Raw genomic sequence first — 23557 nt, 5'->3', positions numbered from 1 at the left:
AAATTCCAGCTGTTTTTCTGTGGGTTATAGAAGTGTCACAGGCCTGTTTATAGTTAATGCATTGTAGACTTTAGCCTGGATATTATGGAATCCTATTGGTTTGGGTCGGATTTACTCAGATTTGTCCAAAGAGACCTTTTCTATAGGCAGTATATTTATCTACCAAATTTTTGTTTCCAAAACTTCTAGTTTCTTCCCCCTTGTTGCCAACAGTTTGCCTATCCAGTAATGTTAGTGTAGCTTTATTTATTTAACACTTCTGTAGCACTGACTCATACCGTGCACTGTTCTATACACCTTTAAATTTAATGCCTCATGACAAGCTTACAAGCTAGATACTGCTTATTAAATCAGAGCAGAAAGCAAAAAAATGACAGGACAAGAATTATGATTTGTCTACATTAAAATTAATAGTTATTGTATGAAAAGGTAAGAAAGCTAAAAGACGAGCTATAGTGTAGAAAAAATTTAAAGCACGTTAAGTCAGTAGTAAAAGAGAAATAGTCCAATTGAGAAAAGTGCAAAAAATATGAAAGGGAAAGAAAAAAATATTCTTTAAACTTGTGAAAAGATGTTTACCTTCTCTACTTGTGAGAAATGCAATTTAATTTAAAGTAACCATGAGAGGGGTCCCTGGGTGGCTCAGCTGGCTGAGCATCTGACTTCAGCTTAGGTCATGATCCATGGTTCGTGAGTTTGAGTCCTGCGTCAGGCTCTGTGCTGGCAGCTCAGAGCCTGCAGTCTCCTTTGGATTCTGTGTCTCCCTCTGTCTGCCCCTTCCCTGCTTGTGCTCTGTCTCTTTCTCAAAAATAAATAAACAATAAAAAAATTAAAGTAACCATGAGATACCATTTCATCTCTACCAGAGTGACAAAACTTTAGTCTGACAATAACAAAAGTTGGTGAGAATATGGAGCATGAAAGAAGCAAAAATTGTCATCAGGCTGTATGGAGCTCTTTGGAGAATAGTCTGGCAAAATCTAATACAGCTGATGATATGTCTACTTTATGACTCAGCAATTCTGCTTCTCTATGTATACCTTAGGGAATCAATCCTACTTGAATAGATAGAGAAAATTATAAGGTTCTATTGAGCATCATGTGTAATAGTAGGAAACTGGAAACAATAGACCATAAGTAGGAAAAAAGATAAATTGCGGAATATTCACACAGGAATGTGCCCAGTGGATAAAGCACATGAACCAAATCCGTATGTATGAATACAGATAGATCTTGAAATTAAAATGCTTAATATGAAAGCAAGTTCCAGTATAAATTTTAAAAACCCACATGATACCTTTTATTGCTCATGGATTAATTCCAACAGATACACATGTATTTAATAGGATGGTGCTTCTTTTGAAGAGGAGAAAAAGGGCAACAAGGTAAAAGAGAGGTACAAAAGGGGCTTCACCTCTGTTGGCAACATTTGTTCCTTAAAGATAGGAAACACAGATGCTCAAATGTTAAGATTTTAATGATGTGGGTAGGTGAGGGGACATAAGTATTTGTATTATTTTCTTTCCTATAGCTTTCTATTCCTATACTTTTTGGCATGTTTGAAATATTTTACAAGAGTAAAATAAAAAATAAACTTAATAATTTAAAAACTAACTCTAGTGGATAACATTCCTGAATTTTCTTTTAAAAATCACAGGAAAGCATTGCTATTATATTGAAATAAACTCTCCCCAAAACTTGTATGTTATGTGGACAGCATTTCTTTACAAAGTTATATTCAGTTCTCACTGTCTTCCAGTGTAATGTATTTTGCAATTCTCCATTGTTTTTGTTAAGTCCCCGCAAGGTATTTATTTAGCTTTCTGTGTTTTTCACAAAATTATTTGGAGTTTAAAGGCACAGTCTTTTGTATATCAAGAAGATGGGGTGTGAAAACTTTCTCTCCACTGTTCTGGAGAGCCACCCTTAGAGGAAATCCACAAATGTATTTATATTTATTTGTATAAGGGGATGGAATTAATGTGTACAAATTTTAGAAGATTATGGGTTCTGGGTATACAGATATTGACACTTATATTAAAAAAAACTGTGGTTGGCAAATTGACAACTCTTCCGTAGAAACAGTATTGCAGCAAGATAAGGTTTACCTTTGTGCTTATGCAAAAAATATATTTTTTTTTGCAAATTGATTCATATTTCCAATTATATGAACAAATCATTGTGTGCATTGAAGAATGCTTTTATAACATAAAGTCATATTCCAATGTTAGTTAAGTTACATTTGGATTTTCATATAAAACTTCTCTGAAAATACAACTAACTAGACCTCCAAAATAACTTATATTTTTGAGTCCTGAATTTTGATGTGGAAAAATGATTGAGGGGACTCAAAGATTTAAAAACTTGTTGCAGAGTCTCTGTATATAGTTTATCCTTGAAATACTTTTCTGTTCTGACCCAAAAGTGGGGAGAAACTCATAAAACCAAGATGGATGTGATTTTACTTTTGCCACAAATGTTGCCATATTCTTCACTCAAGAAACTCTGAAGACCATGGAAGACAAAGTTTCTTTGAGCCTCTCATAAAGTCAGGCGGGAGATATAGGTAAAAGGGCAAAGGCTCCAAGTTGCTGTCACTAACTTTTAAGTCACCATATTTTGCCCAGGGGTATCCATGGACCTCTTAAGGAAATGAGACCTTGTCTATCTATGGACACAGTGTGACCTCGCAGTAGGCATTCTCTTTTGTCACTGACAGGAATTGAGACTTTGTACTTCCTCTGAACCACTAGGATGAGCCAGAAAGACAAGATTTAACATCTGTGGCTTCTCTACAAGCTATAGTGATGTTGGTACCTCTTTAAATTGTTACAACCCTCCTGGATGCTATCCTGGTTAAAATGTATTTGCTCTACTACCCCCTGCTTAGCTTGAAATCTCTGCATTGTGGCTACCTACCATGAGATCTCCAGATGTAATGAAGACCAGTTGAGATTCCTGACACTGGTGGCATCACCAATGATTTACACTGCACAAACACTGATATTTTCTAGAAAAAAAATAACAAAGTGACATGTAAATACATTTTAGAAGTCCCAGAAGCTTTGAATTTTTATTTTCAAAATTAAAAATAGTTTTTGATTGGGTGCCTGGGAGGCTCGGGAGATTGAGCATTTGACTCTTGGTTTTGGGTCAGGTCACGATTCCAGGGTCATGGGACTGAGCCCTGCATTGGGCTCTGTGCTGATCATGGAGCCTGCTTAAGGATTCTCTTTCCCTCCCTCTGCCCCTCTCATCTGCTCTCTCTCTAAAATAAATAAATAATATTTTTTGATTGAGGTACACAGTTGACTCTTAGGGGTGCCAGACTCCCACGCAGTTAGTTGAAAAATCTCTTTATAACTTTTGAGTGTCTATGAATTTAACTAGTAGTAGGCTACTGTTGACTAGAAGCCTTACTAATAACATGAACAGGTGATTAACTCATTTTGCATGTTATATGTATTATAAACTGTATTCTTACAATAAAGTAAACTGGAGAAAAGAAAATGTTATTAAGAAAATCATAAAAAAGAAAATACATTTACAGTACTGTATTGTATTTATTGAAAAAAGTCTGTGTGTAAGTGGACCCACGCAATTCAAGCTGATATTGTTCAAAGGTCAACTGTAATTGATATATAATACTGTATTAGTTTTAGGTGTACAGCATAATGAATGATTTGACATATATATGCTTATATTTTTACAGCCATAAAATATCTGAGAGATGATCAGCAGTAAATAGGATCTGCTGTATAAATTGTTAAAATGCATTCCTTGGATTGCAGTTTAGGCATATTTTATTATCGTGTTTATTTTTAGTATAAGTGACACAACTACTAAGTGGAATACCAGTTATTGGGTACTTACTATGTGCTATGTGCCATGTTAAGCAATTTGCAACTATAATTTTCTTATAGCAGATGAGAAAATTAGAACTCAGAAAAGTTAAACCACTTACCTACCATCACAAAGCTAAGGGAGGTTTGGAAATACATTTCATTTATTGATTTGTTTATTGATTATCTTTCATAAATGGCAGCAGTGCATAGTGAGATGAGCTCTGAGCCAAGAATATAAAGATTGAGTATGACTCCCAATTATGCTTCAAATTTTTTGTCTTCAAAATAATGATAACTTGTCCTTTCTCATAGGATTCTTGAAAAGATCAGATTGGAATATGGTGGTCAATATTATGAGACATTATGGGACCATAGCATTGATCAATGGTCAGTGGGAAAGAAATTGGGAATTGTTGGAGACCAAGCACCTCACCCAGTACAGAGTTAACTTGCTTCTGTCCCCCAACTTTGATATGCCAGTGGCCTAAGGGTGCCACTGTATGCTGAGCTTGGTTGGGTTGATGTTGACTTCTAGCAGGTCAACCCTACTGAGCAAACATAGAGAAAGACGAGTTCAAAATCCCACCCGTGGATAGATTTGAGCCTTCTCTTACATATACCTCCCTACTTGACTTCTCTATGCCTTAATTTACTCAGTCATCAGAATCATAAAACTCACCTCCCAGGATTATGATGACTAGAAATAATATATGCAAAGTATTTCTTATGGTGCTTAGTAGATAAAAGGCTCTCAGTTAAGAGTAACACCAAGATGCTAGGCTTCAAGTACTCCTTTTGAAGCCTTCTCTGGGGCTGGTCTTTGGCTGCACATGACTCACAGAGCTTTGTCTGGTCTGCTCTCCTGGACTTTGCTACCTTGAGTCAAACAGTAGAAAGTTGTGGTTAACACATGGGCTTTGGACCCAGGATAGACTTCCAGCTTGGCTACTTAATTTGATACGACTTAAAAAGGTTACTTAAACTCTCTAAACTGTGGTTTATTTAAAGGTTTAAACCTTTAAAATGACCATGATGATACCTTTCTCACAGGATCGTTGTGAGAATTGATTTGATTTGAAAAATTGTGAATGTTATTAACTGATATTTTTATTAAGGTCATATAGGTAGGTGGTGCTGGGGCTGTAACTCAATATCTATCCACATCTCATGCCTTTTCTGTTGTGCACACTTCCTGTGTTTGAATACTTTCAGTAACTGGACTGACAGTGTGCTATTAATAGAAATATGTACAATGTGCAAAATAGGATGATTTTATAGAGCCATAGAAAACAATAGATAGTTTTTAAGGTCTTTTTAATTCCTGAGATCTTATGATTTTCTGGATAACATAGTCAGTCCCTAAATCAAAACATTATGTTTTAAGCATCTGTTTGTAAGTTAGTTGTTGGGAACTTGAAATTTATTTTCAATAAGACATATTTCTGTGAAGAATTTAAAGAGCAGTGTGAAGGAAGAAGGAAAAGAGGAGATATTGTGATACTGCATTTAAACCTAAGACCCTCAGATTGTCTTCCTTCTCCAAACCTCAGTATCTAAATATACCTACTGTCAGCAAGGTTTTGGAAGAAAGTAATCTACCCCACTTATTCAAGCTAATGTGACTAAGACCCTCTTATTCTGACCAATTAGTCGTATACTCATTCATTTAGCAAATATTGGGTGCCAACTGTGTTCTCAGTTTTGGGGATATAGCAGTGAAGAGATAGTTTGTTTCTCTAGTGTGAGAGAAGATAGTCATCCTGGGAAAAGAGACAATTGGACAGATTTGAGACATCTAAAATTCACTTTAGTAAAAGGAGGAAAATTGGAGGCAATAAGTTTTTAGTCTACTATTGCCACAGTCCAAGTGTCAGACTAGATAAGTAAAACTTAACTATTGAAATGTTGATCCTGCAGGCCCGTTATGTGTCAATTATAAGAGATGACGAAAAAACGAGTTCCTGAGTTAGCCAAAAGTGTGAATTCAGGAAAGGGAGAAATACAAGGTTTATGGGGGCAACAGAAGTAGTAGTTATCCATGGGCGTGTTGTATTTATGGGGATGGTAGTGCATCTGAGTGGAAATATCCTATGGCAACTAGGAAGAGGAGATGGGGGAAAGGTCAGGGCTAGAAATACAGATTTGGGTATCATCTCCATGGAGACGACAGGATTACTTAGATAGGTGAAAAAGAACAAAGAATATTGAGACTGGAAGAAAAAGGTAAAAGAATTTAAAGAAGAAACTGAGGGGCGCCTGGGTGGCTCAGTCGGTTGAGCACCCGACTTCGACTCAGGTCGTGATCTCACAGTCTGTGAGTTCGAGCCCCGCATCGGGCTCTGTGCTGATGGCTCAGAGCCTGGAGCCTGCTTCCGATTCTGTGTCTCCCTCTCTCTCTGCCCCTTCCCTGCTCATGCTCTGTCTCTCTCTGTCTCAAAAATAAATAAAAACATTAAGAAAAAAAATTAAAAAAAAAAAAAAGAAGAAACTGAAATGGCCAAAGAGGTCTTAAAAATCCAATAAGTATAGTACTATAGGATGTAAAGATAGGCTGGTCAAAAGCATCAAATGCTGTGCAGAGAGCAGGTAAGATGAGGACTGTGAAAAGAATATTGGGTTTGACAAGTGGTAACTGAAGACTCTTGGAGTCTGGGTAAGAAAAAGTGTTGGTGAACAAATCAGATTTCTGAGGCTTATGCAGCCGTGACAGACTGGAAATGGATAAATAAGAGGGCAAAAGGGGTAAGAGCTCCAAGAAAACGTTTTTTTTTTTCCAATGAAAATTGTTTATTATTGACAATAATATGGAAGATATTGATAGAGGGGAAGATTTAAGATGCATCGGAGAGAGAGTACATTACCTCCTTTCAAGTTTTCTTGCCTCTGGTCTCATCTGTATCTCTCCGTTCTCTGTGTTAATGTGTTAATGCTGATTATGTCAGTCCCCCGCTGAAAGACCTCTCTGGATTCCTCGTTGCCAGTGGAAATCCAATATCCTTAGCATAGCAGACAAGATGCCTTGCACTCCAGTTCTAACCTTCTTTTCTCAATTTTTCATCTTTTGCCACTCAGGGCACAGGAGACTTTAGATTCTTTCCAGGATGGGTCTTTGTACATATTGTTCTCTCTGTCTGGAAGACCCTTCTTTCCATCTTCCCCATGGAAAATGCTAACTCATCCTTCAACAGCTGGCTCAAATGTCACCTGGTTTTTTAATTCCTTCCTGACTCACCAGGCCCCGTTCAGGTCTCCTTTTTTGGTACTTTAACTCGGTTGTATACTCATTTTTTTGCTTTAGCATCTTGCATTGCAATTCATCAATTTCTTTAGCTGTGTTCTCCCTTTAGGTCTCCTTTATGATCTTTGAATACAGGGGCGTTTTTATTGTTGTAATCCCCATGACTGACACAAAACACACTATTACTAAAAACATCAGGAATGAATGAGTATTAATGTAAGGAGATAGAGCTTGAAGTGAAAAAGCATCTTCATGCTAAATGAAATAAGCCAGATGCAGAAATACAAACAGTGCATTGATCTCACTTATGTGTGGAATCTAAAAAGTCAAACTCCTAGAACCAGAGTGTAGAATGGTGGTTGCCCAGGACTAGGGTGTGGGGAAAGTGGGGAAATACTGGTCAAAGGGTACAAGCTTTCAGTTATAAGATGAGTAAGTTCTGAGAATTGAATGCATAGCATGGTCATTATAGGTTTTAATACCATATTTTATACTTAAATTTTTCTTAAGTAGATTTTAAATGTTCTCACTCCCCCCCTCACCCACATAAATGGTAACCATGAGGTGAAGGATGTGTAAATTAATTTGCCTGCAATAATCATTTCATGATGTATATGTATATTAAATCACTGCACCGCATTTCACTCTTTAAAAAACCATGTTGTACAAGCTAAATGTGTACAATTTTTATTGGTCAGTCATACCTCAAAAAAAGGTTGGGGGGGCTAAAGCTGTATGAATTTGAGCAGGTTCATTTCTCCAAACCTGATTTTCCTACTGATCATATGAGAATAATATTTACCTTACAGTAAGCTTGTGAGGATAAAAGCTACAAGATATAGACCAAACAATTTAATAACCAGTATTTAGTAATCATTAACGTTAGAATTATTTCCAACTCCACCTTCATGGCCCATGCCTCTTAGTTTCTCTCTGGTCTTGCATTTGGCTGCAACGTTACACCATTCTCTAAAGAGAAGAGTTTTTGTTTTTTAAGTGAAATCTTGATGCAAAGAAATTTAAACTCAAGTCCGTCTTCGTGTTTCATCTACCTAAGTGATGCGATCTGGTTAACGATACTCATTCTGACATCAAGTGAATTCAGCAAAAATCTAAAATGTAATATGTGGATTGATTTAATAAGTTCACAATTAAGTCTGGTTTGTTTAATGAGTTTCCAAGTAACGTCCCAGAGGAGGCTCTAGTTTTGAGGCTCACTTCACTGGATCTAGGGACACTTTCCTGTCTTACCTTCAGTATTATACTGCCTGAAAAGTGATTTAGAGCAGCTCTTTCCTTTTCCTTTTTTTTTTTTCAGCAGAATTTTTGTGGTTAATAAAAACATGCGCTTACAGCTTTTTTGCATAGATAAAGGAAAGGATTCCACATCAGATTTAGATCAAGAGATAGATTTTCAGAGGAAAATGATGGATGTGTCCTCTGGGAGCAGCGGAATGTAGCGATGTTCTGTCTCTGACTGATTGAGTTTAAGGCATTTACGAACACTTCCACACCCACACCCACGCAAATACACAAACAGTGGTCACAACTGCAGCTCCAGACACTGCCTCTCTCCCTTGTCTCATTTCCAAAGTGCATCCATTGTTTTCCATAACATGAAATAAATCCCTTGCTTTTGCCCAGTGGTGAAAAGCTTATATAAATACTAAAACTGCAACTATTCCCCTGAGTTTTCTGTTGGCAAGTCTGCAGCCATGGGTTTGTTTGGATATTGACATGCATTTTCTGTGCGGCTCTTTTAGGCCACTTGGGTGAGGCCAGTGGCGATAAATTCACTTGTCTTGAAAATTTATCAGCTTAACCATTATAAAACTCCGTTTATGAAAATTTAAGTAATTGACACCTTGATTGAAAAGGCTCCAAGTTCAAAGTATCTCTTTTATTCTTTCAGCATATATCATTCTGGTGATATATATGTCTCAGGAAGTCTTGGCCAGGAGATGACTTTAACAGTCATTGAAAAGAAAATAAGGTTGTGAAGAATTGATTATTGTAAGACATTTAATGTGCATGGTGGTGTTCCCATGAAAGAATGCTTTTCAGTATGTAGAAGGGAAGTGTTTGGTTGTATACTACATAGGGATGGTTAACATTACTGGCTGCGATTCAAATGTACAAGAAAATCTTGTCATAATAATAAGATTAGAAAAGTGTCCTCAAAGTATTGATACTGTTTTTACCCTGGTTTTAAACAGTGGAAGGAGTAGTGTATTTCTCTTACATAATTTCCCACAGAATCTGCAAATTTAACGTTAATTCTAGCTATGTGTAAGATTGCTGAATGGAAATCCATGAATACAATTTCAATTATATTTTCACTTGTTTTTCCATAGTAGTACCTTCTACTTGCTCCCAATAATCTATTTTACCTAAGGCGTTTTAAAAATCTCTTTTCACCTAGATTATTACTTAACTGAAAATAGTTCGCCACTTTAACAATTAGTAATTCTAAACTCTTTTACAAGTTATCACTGTTCAGTTGCCTTGAAGATCCAAGATTGTGTTCTATTTCATTGTCTTAACAAGAAAAAATACAAAACAGTGAATCTCATTAATGAATTAGGTCCCCTTTTCTTGAGACCTAATAGAGAAAATAAAGGCAATCAATTAGGCTTTTAGGTCTGTGGAGCCTAATTTTAAATTATAGAAAAAACAAACAGAGGTAAGGGACTTGGTTGGATTTGAGAGGTAATGGCTAAACTGATATATCAGTCTTCACATGCCTAGATTTGTTCTGATTAGTAAATCACAGTGCAAATAAGTACCTAAAGTTGTTTTTAGGCCAATGGTTGTGGCTGTTAGCTCTGATGTACCTTAAATATAATAGGGGTAGAACACATAGCTTTCTTTTAAAACAACTACATTTTTAACAATGTTTATTTATTTTGAGAGAGAGAGAACAAGGGAGAGAGAAGGAGTGTGAGCAGGGGAGGGGCAGAGAGAATTTCAAGCAGGTTCCATACTGCCAGTGCAGAGCCTGATGCAGGGCTTGAACCCACGAACCATGAGATCATGACCTGAGCTGAAATCAAGAGTCGGATACTAAACTGACTGAGTTACCCAGGCACCGCTAATGCAACATTTGTTTATTTTTTGTTTTGAGGAATAATTTAGTATGTCAGTGTCTACCTTACACTGGTGTATTATGCCTTATACCTAAAAAATACTTTGCACAATGACATTATGCTCAAAATTGCAATTATTATTATTATTATATTTATAAACTGCTCAAAACCACAACAATTGAAACTCAGTTAAAACCATTCCCCACATAATCTCTCTTCTCCAGTGGGCTCTCTGTCAAAAAGCACACAGGGACAGAAGTAGGAGGAGTTTTATCTCTAAAGGTGGATTTTCAAACAATGGGACCTGGGTGGCTGTTCTTACCACTGCAGGGCAAGTCGAGTTGTTTCAGTTAGACAACATTCTCAAAACTAGGAGCAAAGAGAGTCTAAGAAACATATTTTTGTCATTATTGGTTGCTTCAAAAGAGGGCCATATGAGAAAAAATGTTGTGTTACATTCTTTGTAAAAATACATCTTTTTTTGGTGTGTTCCTAGGTTTGAAAAAGAAATGACCAGCAAGTGGTTATACCTCTTTGAAGGCAGTGGGGTTGCATACGGCCCAATCAACAACATGAAGAATGTATTTGCAGAACCCCAGGTTTGGTTTTTGAAGTTTTTAGTACATTGCAGTTTTTTAGTACATATTGCCTCTCTTTCTTATCCAGATTGATTCATATAAATACCTGTTAGCCATTGGTCTTGAGCTTAAGTCATGTAACATGATTTTTGACTATTATGTTAGACTGTGGGTCTGAAGTAAAAAGAATCAATTTGGAACTGGCTGTCTATAATCATGCTTTTATGTCCATCAGATCTAACATATTTCTTCAACAGTCTCTACATAAAGCCTGCAAGGTCAGGACATTCGTTTTTCCTGAAAAATAGAAATATAGACAATTGAAAGATTGGGATCAGGCACTTGGAGATCATTCTCTGTAGAAGGAAGTATGACAGCTCTCACAGTTATAGTCCATATCTTGTCAGATGGCTATCTTAAACTGTACAAAGCAGGTTACATTGATTTTGCAAATGAGAGGCTTTTATATGTTTTGATTAATAAAGGGCATTATTTGTGAAGAATTAATTGTTCTTGAATAGAGATTTGATCTGTACAATTCTTATAGGCTTCTTCTTGGGCCCAGGAATAAGGATCACCTGAAAAAATATTTTTTTCTATAACATTGTTCAAATAATTATTTTTAGATGGTATCGAAATAATTTCTGATTTTATTAATCAGTATCACTGCAGGCAACTTACTGTTTCTTGGATTCACATATTAATCCCAAAAGGTAGAGGAACTCCATTTTTCTATGAAGGTTTCACTATGATTATTCACATATCTTGTCAGTTTCCAATGCTTCAAAATTACAGGTTTAAAAAAATTCTTTTCATTGTAACAGATTTTTCTTTGAAATGAATTATTGAAAATGGAATACGATGTTTTCTAAGAGAGGAGAACTTCGTTGGAAGCTGACCTAATTCTTTACCTTTGGTATCTATATTTTACATGAATACCTGCTTCAAGGAGAATTGAGATGTATTTGATTCAATGGTTACAGTATTTACTGGAGGAAAAAAAGTGAATGAATTCAGGAATTCTGCTTTGGGTTTATTTTCCTGCCAAGATCGTGAAAATGGCAAGGCTTTGTCTGTAATAAAACAATGGCCAATAAGTATTTGAGATAAGGGGGCCCACTTGATGTGTGCTGAGTTTATGTGGAAGGGTCCTCACTATATCATGGATCACTGTCTGGTGACTCTTTGCAATGATGTAGCAGCATGCATGCCCTGAAATGTACTAGACCCAGAGGACCAGTTTCCTCACTTCACGACTTTGAATGAGGCCAAGCTCTGACTTTAAATTGTTGGGGGGGAATGGGTGGGTGCGTTGTACTATTATTTTCCCGCTTAAAAGTGGTACTGAGGCGTGTAGGACTTGGTGTTTAATTCAATTAATGTGAGGGCATGTTTCTCTAGAGATAATTTCTGAGAGTTTTATCATCAGCATTTCCATTGCTCCACCTGTTTCATCAGGTGTAAATTCACCCCAAAGAATGTTATTTTAAAAATCAGTAGGTATATTCTAATGTGACCTATTTTCTAGGTTTTGTTGAACAAGGAACCAAGGTTCCACTCTTCAAATTGATCAATGCAGTCTGCTCTGGTTCAGACCGAATCTAGGATAATTAGATTTTTCATTCCCAATTTTCCCTTGTAGTTTAGTTTAATTACTGGAATCTCTGTATCTCGTCTCTTTTGGACCTGCATGAAGTTTTTATTGTTGGTCTATGGCATGTTTTTAGGACTTCAATCATTTTTCAAATGGAGAAGAGTGGTATTACCTGAGCCAGGACACCAACTTGTGCTACTACCCCAAGGGTCTCTGAAAACTGCCTTCTTAGCCACCAAAAAGAAGATTGTAACTATTACAATTCTAACATCAAAAATTTTTAACTGTACAGTGATGATTACTGACAAGGTACCCTAGTCGCAAGAATAGAGTTGGTCTCTTTTATATATAATTTCATTCTTCTTTGCGATTTAAATACCAAGCGTACACTTCAAAGTTTTTTGGAGTTTTAGAAAGACAAGAGAGCAGCATACCCTTACATTTTGAAAGTTACCAAAGATGGCTCTGGCAGTTGTATGTAGGATTGTTTGGCACAAGAGGTAAGGCCACTGTATTTCCCCTATGCTTGGAATTGCTGGGCTCTTTTTAAAGAATTCCATATAATTTGGAATTTTGGAAGGAATGTAAAATGTGACAAAATCATGGAGTTGTTTTTTAGGACTGCTTTAAAAGTTCATTGGGCAAACCAGTCTTGTACTTATTATGTACCAAGTGCTAGGGATTTAGCATGAACTTAGTAATTATCTTACGTTCTGAAAAATAAATTTAAAATGGACTTAAATAGCAGATACACATTAAATATTGTTGATGCATGGATCAGTGAATGAATGAGTTGGCTAACTCTGCAAAGTATAGGTTTTCCAAATGATCAGGTGGCTATTGTGCACCCCTGAGTGGGGCTGACAAGCTCTATCTATAGTGCTGGCTGGAAACCCTTTGTCTGGAAAGCCTAGGGGAGGTAAGCACAACATAATGGTTAAGACCATGAAGTCAAAATTGTTGGGCAGCTTTATAAACTTACTAGGGTTCAGTTTACTCAACTGTAAAGTGGTGAAATAGGATCTTGTCTCTATATTGTTGTGTTACGAGAGATAGTGTTTATCAAGGGCAGTAGGGATTGCCAGATGGTAATATCCCTGGTTATGATGGTGTTCTTTAAGGTCATATTTTTGTTTAAAAAAAAAGAAACACCCTCTTTTACTTACCTTTGTTTCGTGGATACAAACAAACTTAGTGTGGCTGTGGGGAGGGGATCGTTAGCTTAAAACCGAGCTCTAATACTCTTTTAAGAAAATGCATCTACAAACTCTGTGCCAAGTTCTCAACCTTCATCATTTCTGATTGCTGAAATTCCTTTTATTTTATTTTTTATTTTCTGTACAAGTATCATTTCCGTTTAAGGTGTCCTCCCTTGTTTTTCCCCCATGAGCTGTAGAGTTTCTTGGCCCTGGGTATGTGGAACCGGCCACTTGTGCTCAGATGTGGGACCGTGCCGCTGGCGCCCGTGGCTGGCTCTCCGTGTGTGCTGTGCCAGCACAGCTGCTAGTTCAACTGAAAATTGACTTGGGTGAAGTACAAGGCCTGGAACATGGCGCAGGAAGTGAGGCTTTGATGAAGTGAAGAGGGGGTATGTCTAACCCAAAAAAAAAAAAAAAAAGAAGCATCACAGTGCAAGAGAGAATTTTCTGTGGGCCTGCTTATAGTGGGACATGTACATTTCATCTATGGTTTAGACTTGGTAGACAACAAAAATTTACTTGACGGTAGAAACTACTGCTAACCTAAATAATTTCATCATGGCCTCCTGTTCCAAGAAAACTTGATTTTTTGACTCAACTGAAAGAACAGATGATTTTTTTTTTTCTTGGATAGAGACAAGGTTGTCTACCTTTTATCCTCTGGTTATATGCTACAGACTGCGTAGTCGAAATGATCCTAAAGTATCCACTGTTAAGTCAATCAAGAATACTATGGGGGTTTTGGTCTGGATTTACTGATAGCTTTGAGAAATTTTGATCCAAAAGCCTTTTTAGTGGTAGTTTTATTGTTTTTCTCCCTCAGTGATAAATTATCTGTGGAAAAGTCTGTGTATTATAGAAGTATAATGGAGATTATCTGCATATAGATTTTCATGGTCGTTTTTTCCAAGTGCTTTCTTAAAATATCTTTTTTTAATCAGGCCAAGATTGTGCAATACATTAAAGGAATTCTTAAAAAGTTTAAAAAACTTGCTAGATGACCTCAGTATGGTCCTATTTAACATACCCTTGGGAACATGTGCATGAAATACATTGTGGTTTGAGGTTTTCCAACCCAAACAAACTTAAAAGAAAATGCAGCTTTTAATAGAAACTATTCAAATTCTTGCAAAAATAGGTATGGATCTCACCACTGAGAGCATTTAAAAGCATCATTATCTACCATGAGAATCAAAAGAGATTGTGTTATCCTGTCTTTTGTATTTTGGTTAATACTGTGTGTTTGACGATTCTAGTGTATTCTTTGCTGAACTGCGCAATTAAAAAAAATATATAGAGATGAATGACTGAATGTCTGATTAATGTTTTTTTTTTTCTCCTTGATGCCATGACCTGTGGGTGGGGAAGAGAGGGCAAAGGGTGTCGCAAAACTGATGTTATTTAACAAAGTCTTCACATTTCTACCACACAAGTTGAATACATCAGGTGTAAGACATCACCCTGAAGCATCACTTCTGAGAACTATTGGGAGGGAAATATCAGAACTGAAATATCACAGCTGGCCCTGATTTTAGCTGGTGCCAAACACCTGCAGGCTCTAAAAGGATACCAAAACAAAACCCCACCCCATGGCCGCAAGCCATCCCTTAACAACCCTTCCTTAACTTTGTATCACCATCAAAATTAATTTAACATTTTCTACAGAAACCTTATTCTTCCGGTCCCAGAAGGCCATTACAACTCCGTTAGCAAATCTTTCGTATGGGGTAAATATGTCATAGAAACAAACAGAATGAAGTATTGAAATATTTGATGGCTTAAAATTATCTGTTGTTTTCATATCATTATTTGTGGAAGCCTGTGAAGTTGGAGATTTTATTAATCTCTAGGCTAGCTCATATTCTCTAAGTGATTTGGTTTTTTTTAGCACATTTTGGCAAAATATCTGAGCATCTGGGAAAAAAAGTTTCAATATTCATGTAGTAAGTGTCAGAAGCACCCCAATATACAAAGCTGTTTTTCAAGCCCTTTCTACACTCATGCATGCACGTGCTTCTGCACATGCGCACAAACGCACGCATGCACACACACATTGTTGATGCATTTTAAAGATTGCCTTCTCAATGACATTAGTTAATATTTATTGAAATGCAGTTGTATAGCCCTGGGGGTCTTATACACCTCAGACAAAATTATATCCTTGTCTCTAATACTGCTGGGAAGCACGCATACCTACAGTGCTCCTTGCAACAGGAAAACAGTTGATGAAGATCTGAAGTAAAACAATATGTCTGGAAATAATTCCTGGGAGATGAAGGAGATAAAAAAACAAATTTTGTGCCCATCTCTGAATATATACATGACACATTTTAGATGGTGAACAAATTCAGATATATTATGTGTGTGTTTGTTTTATGAACCTGGGTTTAATACTTTAAATTTTTGAAGAAATAATGTGTTTTAGACTTACGTGATTAAATGAAATAAAAATGGAGAGTGTAAGCCTTCAATTTTATATTAAAATAAAAAGCATTAGGCAGTAATATCTAGTGTTATTTTATTGTGTTGAGAAGGATCCTAATAATGTAAGAGGAAACCGATTAAAATGTCAAATCAAAATTAAGGACATATTATAACATTACTGGCATTTTGTGCTTATTTTTAAAATATAGCTAAGAAAATTGGATGCACCAGTTTCTTTGAATGATAACACTTCTATATATTTAGATAGCCAATTCAAATGCCTTGAACATTACTTGACTGATGGTGATGGAAATAAGATTGTAGAGTTTATGTTAAAGAAAAAAAGCCTCCTTTACTTTTTATCTTGTTATAAAAATGTCAAAGGCATGGTTCAGGGCAAAGGAGAATGTATTTGCTTATTCATTCAATCAGACATTCACTCATTTGTTCAGCAAATAGTAATTGATGGCCAACACTAGCTTGTGTGCATGCACACTCTCATAGATATTATATTACATAATATATAATATATATATACCAATACATATACCTATATATATATTGGTTTTGTAGTAGATATTTTGCAAGGGAAGAGAGTATGATGGAAAACAGTAAATCAACAAAAATAAAGCTTCCTCCAAGGAGGTCCTGCAGTCCAGTTCAAGGTAAAGAGTGTCCATCAATCACAGAAGAGTTACATATAAATGTTTTGGGCATTTTAGTAGTGAGAAATAATAGTCACAAATCATCCTATTTAATGAACTAACAGAAGTTTAAGATATGACAAAGACTTGCAAAATGTCTTTATCATGAAACTTACCAAAAAACTCTTTATTCTTTTAAATACTTTTTGTAATCAGTTTGTCATATTACTCATATATTCTTTTTCAGTGATTAAGAGGAATTTAATGGAGGTTTTAAACTTTTACTGTTCAGTGATTTTGAAATTATTTGGGACCTGGGAATATCTGAAGGGTTTGTTTGTTTGTTTGTTTGTTTTGTAAAGTTATTCTCTCTGTATTTCTCTGTCTCAGACAGCCAATACTGAATGTTATGATTTCACAGATTTAGTCAAATAAGAACATTTTTCATTACCATGGTATTGTAGTTATTAATTAAAAAGCATTCTATTTGTATTATTGGTAGTACTGAACATGAACAATGATTGACAGGGACTGAGCACCATTGATATTTGAAGAACTTTCCTAAAATGATTAATGATGAAGAAAGAAGACCCACAAAATGGTGTATTCAAAGTCTAAAGGGACCTTGAAATGGAGTTCAACATTCTGTAAGAACTCAGCAGTTAAAAATGGACCCTGAATTTGCAATTTAGCTCTTTTATTTTTGTTACCTGTGCTTTATGTGCTATACTAGGAAACCGTTGCTTATCTGAGGACATGAATATTTACGGCTGTATTTTCTAAGAGTTTTGTAAGTTTTACATCTTACATTCAGGTCTGTGAACAATCTGGCACGTGTGTGTGTGTGTGTGTGTGTGTGTGTATGCTCATCCTATAAGGTGTGGAGTCCAACTTCACTATTTTGCATATGGATATATCCAAATTTTTCAGCATCATTTGTTAAAAAAAAGACTATTCTTTTCCCATTGAATTTTCTTGTCATTCTTGTTCAAAACCTATTAATGTAAGTGTTCATTTCAGAACTTTAATTATTTAAACATTTTTATTTATTTCCACAATTGTGTATTTCTCAAGATTTCTAATGCTGATTTTTAATTTTATTCATTGTGTTTGAAAAACATACTTTGAATGATTTAAGCTCCTTCAAATTTATTGAGGCTTATTTTATGTCTTATTATAGGATCCATTCTTCAGAATGTTCAATGTATTCTTAAGAATGTGTATTCTATTGGAGTGTTCTGTAGATGTCTGTTAGGTCTCATTTATTTTTACCATTATTTAACTCTTATATTTCCTTGTTGATCTTCCGCCTTGTTGTTGTAGACATTATTGAAAGTTGGGTGTGAAATCTCCCAATGTTATTGGTAAATTGTCTGTCTCTCCTTTTGGTCAGCTTTTGCTTCATCTATTTTGGGCTCTGTTGTTACATGCTTATATGTTCATCACTGTTATATCATCTTGATGAATTATCCCTTTATCATCATAAAATGTTTGTCTTTCACTCTAGTAAGATTTTGTTTTTGATTTTTTAAAGCTTATTTTGAGAGAGAGAGCAAGAGAGAGTGAGAGCAAGCATGCATGAGTGGGGAAGGGCAGAGAGAGAGAGAGAGAGAGAGAGAGAAAATCCCAAGCAGGCTCCATGCTGTCCACACAGAGCCCAATGCAGAGCTGAATGTCATGAACAGTGAGATTGTGACCTGAACTGAGATCAAGAGTCAGACACTTAACTGACTGAATCACCCAGGTGCTCCAAGATTTTTTGTTTTAATATCTACTTTCTGATATTAGTATTGTCACTGCATTCTCTTTTATGATTGTTGTTTGCATTGTACATCTTTTTCATCCTTTTATTTTCAATCTATTTGCATGTTTGAATATAAAGTATCTCTTATGTAGACAGTATATAGTTGGATCTTTTTTTTTTTTTTTAATCCAACCTGAAAATGTATGCCTTTTGATTGAATTGTTTAAGCCATTTACACTTAGTTATTACTGGTGTGGTTGGATTTACACCTGACATTTTGCTTTTTGTTTTTTATGTGTCTCAAGTCTTTTTTATTGCTGTTCTTTTCATTGCCTTCTTTTGTATTAAGTAGATATTTTCCTCTGTAATATTTTAATTCCTTTCATAACTTTTAATGATATTTTGAGCTTTTTTTAATGGTTTCTTTGGGGCCTATAATATATACCTTAACTTATCAGAATTGACTTCAGCTTCTTTTATTTGAGTTTAGTTGACACACAATGTCACATTAGTTTCAGGTGTACAAAATAGTGATTCAACAACTATAGTTATGCTGTTCTCACAAGTATAGCCACCATATGTCACCATACAGCACTATTGCAATACCAGTGACTATATTCTCTGCATTGCACCTTTTATTCCTATGACTAATTCATTCCATAACTGGCAGCCTGTATCTCCCACTACCTTCACTTATAACCACTAGTGGATACTTACCCAAAGAAAATGAAAACACTAATTCAAAAAATATATGCACCCCTATGTTTATTACAGCATTATTTATAATAACCAAGATATGGAAGAACTCAAGTGTCCATCAGTAGATGAATGCATAAAGAAGGTGTGGCGCACACACACACACACACACACACACACACACAGGAATATTATTCAGCCATAAAAAAGGTGAGATCTTGCCATTTGTGACAACATGGATTGACCTAGAAGGTCCTAAAGGAAGACAAATGCTGTGTGATTTGTATATGTGGAACCTACAAAATCAAACAAATGAATGAACAAACAAAAAGCAAAATCAGACCTATAAATACAGAGAACAAACTGGTGGTTGCCAGAGGCAAGAAGGGTGGGTAGGTGGTCAAAAAGAATTGATTTCAGGGGCTCCTGGGTGGCTGGGTCGGTTAAGCATCAGACTTCGGCTCAGGTCATGATCTCACGGTCTGTGACTTCGAACCCCGCGTCGGGCTCTGTGCTGACAGCTCAGAGCCTGGAGCCTGTTTTGGATTCTGTGTCTCCCTCTCTCTCTGCCCCTCCCCTGTTCACACTGTCTCTCTCTGTCTCAAAAATAAATAAACGTTAAAAAAAATTAAAAAAAAAAGAATTGACTTCAGTTTTATACTGACTTAGTTACAGTGAAATATTGAAACTTTACTCCTATATAGCTCCATATATATATACAATATATGTATATTTGTATACATATACATGTATATGTATATTGTATGTATAATGTATAATATATGTATATTGTATACATATACATGTATATGTATACAATATATATGTATATGTATATATATAGTTTCAGATATATAACATCTATACATATTATAAACTCAGCAATACACTGTTACAATTATTTCTCTATAAAATATGTTATACAGTATTAAATCTTTCAGAGTTGCTGATGAAAGAAATAAGGGCAAATAAATATTCATAGAATTTTTATATTAATCTTTTTATGCCATCTTATTTTCTTAATTTATACCTATGGATTTGAGTTAAAGATTTGAGTTGGATCTGATGTCCTTTCCTTAATCCAGTAAATCTTGTTGCTGTTGTCCACCCCCCTTGTGCTATTATTGTTAAATATATTACATTTACATATTATAGGCCCAATAGTATATTTATATACATACTGTTTATTGCAATAGCTTTTGTTTGTTTCACATTTTTATTTAAATTCTAGTTAGTTAACATACAGTTGATATTGGTTTCAGGTGTAGAATCCAGTGATTCATTACTTACATACAACACCTAGTTTTCATCACAAGTGCCCTCCTTAATGCCCATCACCCATTTAGCCCATCCCTTCTAGCAACCCTCAGTTTGTTCTCTATAGTTAAGAGTCTGTTCTATGGTTTGCCTCTCTCTCTTTTTTACCCCTTATGTTCATCTGTTTTGTTTCTTAAATTCCACATATGAGTGAAAACATATGGTATTTGTCTTTCTCTGACTGACTTATTTTACTTAGCATAATACTCTCTAGTTCCATCCCTGTTGTTGTGAATGGCAAGATTTTATTATTTTTTTATGGCTGAACAATATTTCTCTCTCTCTCTCTCTCTCTGTCTCTGTCTCTGTCTCTGTCTCTGTCTCTCTGTGTGTGTGTGTGTGTGTGTGTGTGTGTGTGTATGTGTGTGTGTGTATATATATATCCACACACACACATATATATATATACACACATACATACATACATGCCACATCGTCTTTATCCACTCATCAGTCAGTGGACACTTGAGCTCTTTCCATAATTTGGCTATTATAGATAATGCTGCTATAAACATTGGGGTGCACGTGCCCCTTCGAATCAGTATTTTTGTATCATTTGGGTGAATATCTAGTAGTGTACCTGTTGGGTCATAGGGTAGTTCTATTTTTAAGTTTTTGAGGAAACTCCATACTGTTTACCAAAGTGGCTGTGCCAATTTGTATTCTCATGAACAGTGTAAGAGGGTTCCCCTTTCTATGAATCCTCACCAACACCTGTTGTTTCCTGTGCTGTTCATTTTAGCCATTCTGACAGGTGTGAGGTGGTATCTCATCATATTTTTGATTTATATTTCCCTGATGATGAGTGATGGTGAGCATCTTTTCATGTGTCTGTTAGCCATCTGGATGTCTTCTTTGGAAAAATGTGCATTCATGTCTTCTGCCCAGTTCTTAACTGGATTATTTGATTTTTGAGTGTTGAGTTTGATAAGGTCTTTATAGATTTTGCAGTAGCTATGTAAATCAGTCAAGAGGAGAAAGTAACAAATATGTAATTACATTGTTTTTTGTAATTGCCTTAATTATTATTTTATTGGTTTTCTGCTGTGTATCTGTGTGTGGATTCATAGTGCTATATGATATCATTTACTTCCAGCCTAAAGAACTTTCTTTGCTATTTATTACAATGTAAATCTGATACCAAAAAATTCTTTCAGTTTTTGTTTATCTGGGATTATCTTTAGTTTGCTTTCATTTGTGAAAGATAGTTTTGCTGGCTATAATATTGTTTGACAGTTTTTTACTTCTAACTCTTTTAATACATTGCTCCAGTGCCTTCTGACTTCCATGGTATCTGATGAGATGTTACATGTTAGTCTTACTGGGCTACCTAGTATGTTATCAGTCATTTTTCTTTTGCTCCTTTAGGGTTTCTTCTTTGTATTTGAACATTTTGAGTATTATGTGTCTGGGTGTATGTGAATCCCTTTACATTGATCATACTTAGAGTTCATTGAGCTTCTTGGATGTGTAGACTAATGTTTTTCATGAAATTTCCAAAGTTTTCAGCCATTATTTCTTTGGTATTGTTCATCACTTTCTCATACCTCCTTCTGGTTCTCCCATTTATGTGTATGTTGGTGCTTTTAAATGGCTCTGTTCTCATTTCTCTAAGGCTCTGTTCTTCATTTTTTCCTCTTCTTCAGATTGCATAATCTCTATTCATCTATCTCCAAATTTACTGATTATTTCTTCTGCCAATTCAAGTATATGGTTGAGCCCCTCCAGTGAAATTTTCATTTCAGTTATTGTACTTCTTGACTGCAGAATTTCCATTTGGTTCCTTTTAAATAATTGGAATATTTCTATCTCTCTATTGATATGGTATCTTTGATGAGACAATGTCCTCATATCTTCCTTTAATTATTTAAGCATGATTTCCTTTTGTTCTTTGAACATATTTATAATAGCTGCTTTGAAGTTTTTGCCTGCTAAGTCCACCATCTGGGCCTCTTCAAAGGCAGTTTCTATTGCCAGCATTTTCTTTCTGTGTATTGATCACACTTTACTGTTTATTTGCATGTCTCATACCTTTTTGTTGCCATCTGGATATATTAGATCTCCTCCAACCCCAGGCATTGTTTTGTTTGTTGCTTAACAGGTAATACAACAGTGACTTGCCTGCATCCATTCTGTGAGAACCATTTTCCTTGCAATGCATAGCCACTGAGGTCCCAGCTCAGATGGTTTCCACTTACTTTTATCTTTTAGCTCCAGGTCTTCCCTGAGTAGGTATAAGCCACTTACTAAGAACCCTGAGGATGTTCTTACCCAGTTAGATTTTTATCCTTTGTAGTTGGTCGTGTGTGTGACTTGGAAGCTGCTATTGAGTTTACAGTCTCCTTCCCCCCACCCCCTGCCTTTTTTTTTAGCCAGGGACTAATAGCTTGGGGATTTCCTCTGTGACTGCTTCTGAGAGATCACAACCTTGGACACTCACACAGTTCCTAGACTTCCAGAAGTAATTGTGATTTGATTTTTAAGTGTAACTTACAGTCTGTCTTTCTAGGATGTCCTGAAGTTGTTTACCCTATCAGAATATCCACGTCTAAATTTCTTTTACTTTGTACTTTGTGCTGACCCTCTTTACACTTATGCTTACACCTTCAAGAAGGTCTTACTGTGCTCTGCTGGAGTTCTTAGGCTCCTTGTCCTTACCTTGCTAGGTTTGGTCTCCCATTTATTGCTACTTTTGAAAGACAAATGTAAAAGTTTTATGGAAGTGTTTTTAGAGTGGTCTCCAAAAGAACACCTGGGTTAGAATCATCCAGAGGCCTTGTTAAAATTCATATTTCTGGAACTAACCAAGCCCAGTGATTTTTAATGTCTTTGGATGAGGTTCAGGTATTGGCTTATGTAGATTTCCCAGAATTATTCTGGTACAAACTATATTTTGAAAACCATTATAGGAGATGGTAGAAGATTAAGTTGGAAGTGTAGCTTGGGTCCTGATCGTGAAGCACCTCAAATATTTCTCTAAAGGATTTGAATTTTCCCTGTGGGCTAAGTGTTGGAAACAAAAATGGCCTTACATATTATGTGTATAGTACTAAGTATCTTCTGTGTTCTCTCACCTTCCTTGATGGTCTCCCTGCTCTGTTGCAGACACTTTGTGTGCTCCTCACTCACTCACTAAGGACTTAAGGCCCTCATCCTTTTATCCTCTTTTATCCTTGCTTCCTCTCCTTTCTA

At 35.8% G+C, this 23557-nt stretch overlaps 1 protein-coding gene across 6 annotated transcripts in view; it reads left to right on the top strand.

The window, feature by feature from the left end:
• The window catches only part of SUGCT (succinyl-CoA:glutarate-CoA transferase), a 747074-nt gene that overhangs the window by 363037 nt on the left and 360480 nt on the right, over positions 1–23557 (top strand). For all 6 annotated transcript variants that reach the window (XM_042914509.1, XM_042914495.1, XM_042914503.1 and 3 more), the window contains one exon: positions 10666–10768. In XM_042914509.1, coding sequence (XP_042770443.1) covers positions 10666–10768 — 103 coding nt within the window. The remainder of the gene's footprint in view (positions 1–10665; positions 10769–23557) is intronic.

The sequence above is a fragment of the Panthera leo genome, chromosome A2 (genome assembly GCF_018350215.1).
Source record: "Panthera leo isolate Ple1 chromosome A2, P.leo_Ple1_pat1.1, whole genome shotgun sequence".
NCBI lineage: Eukaryota > Metazoa > Chordata > Mammalia > Carnivora > Felidae > Panthera > Panthera leo.
This window is presented reverse-complemented; position numbering and strand designations above follow the sequence as displayed.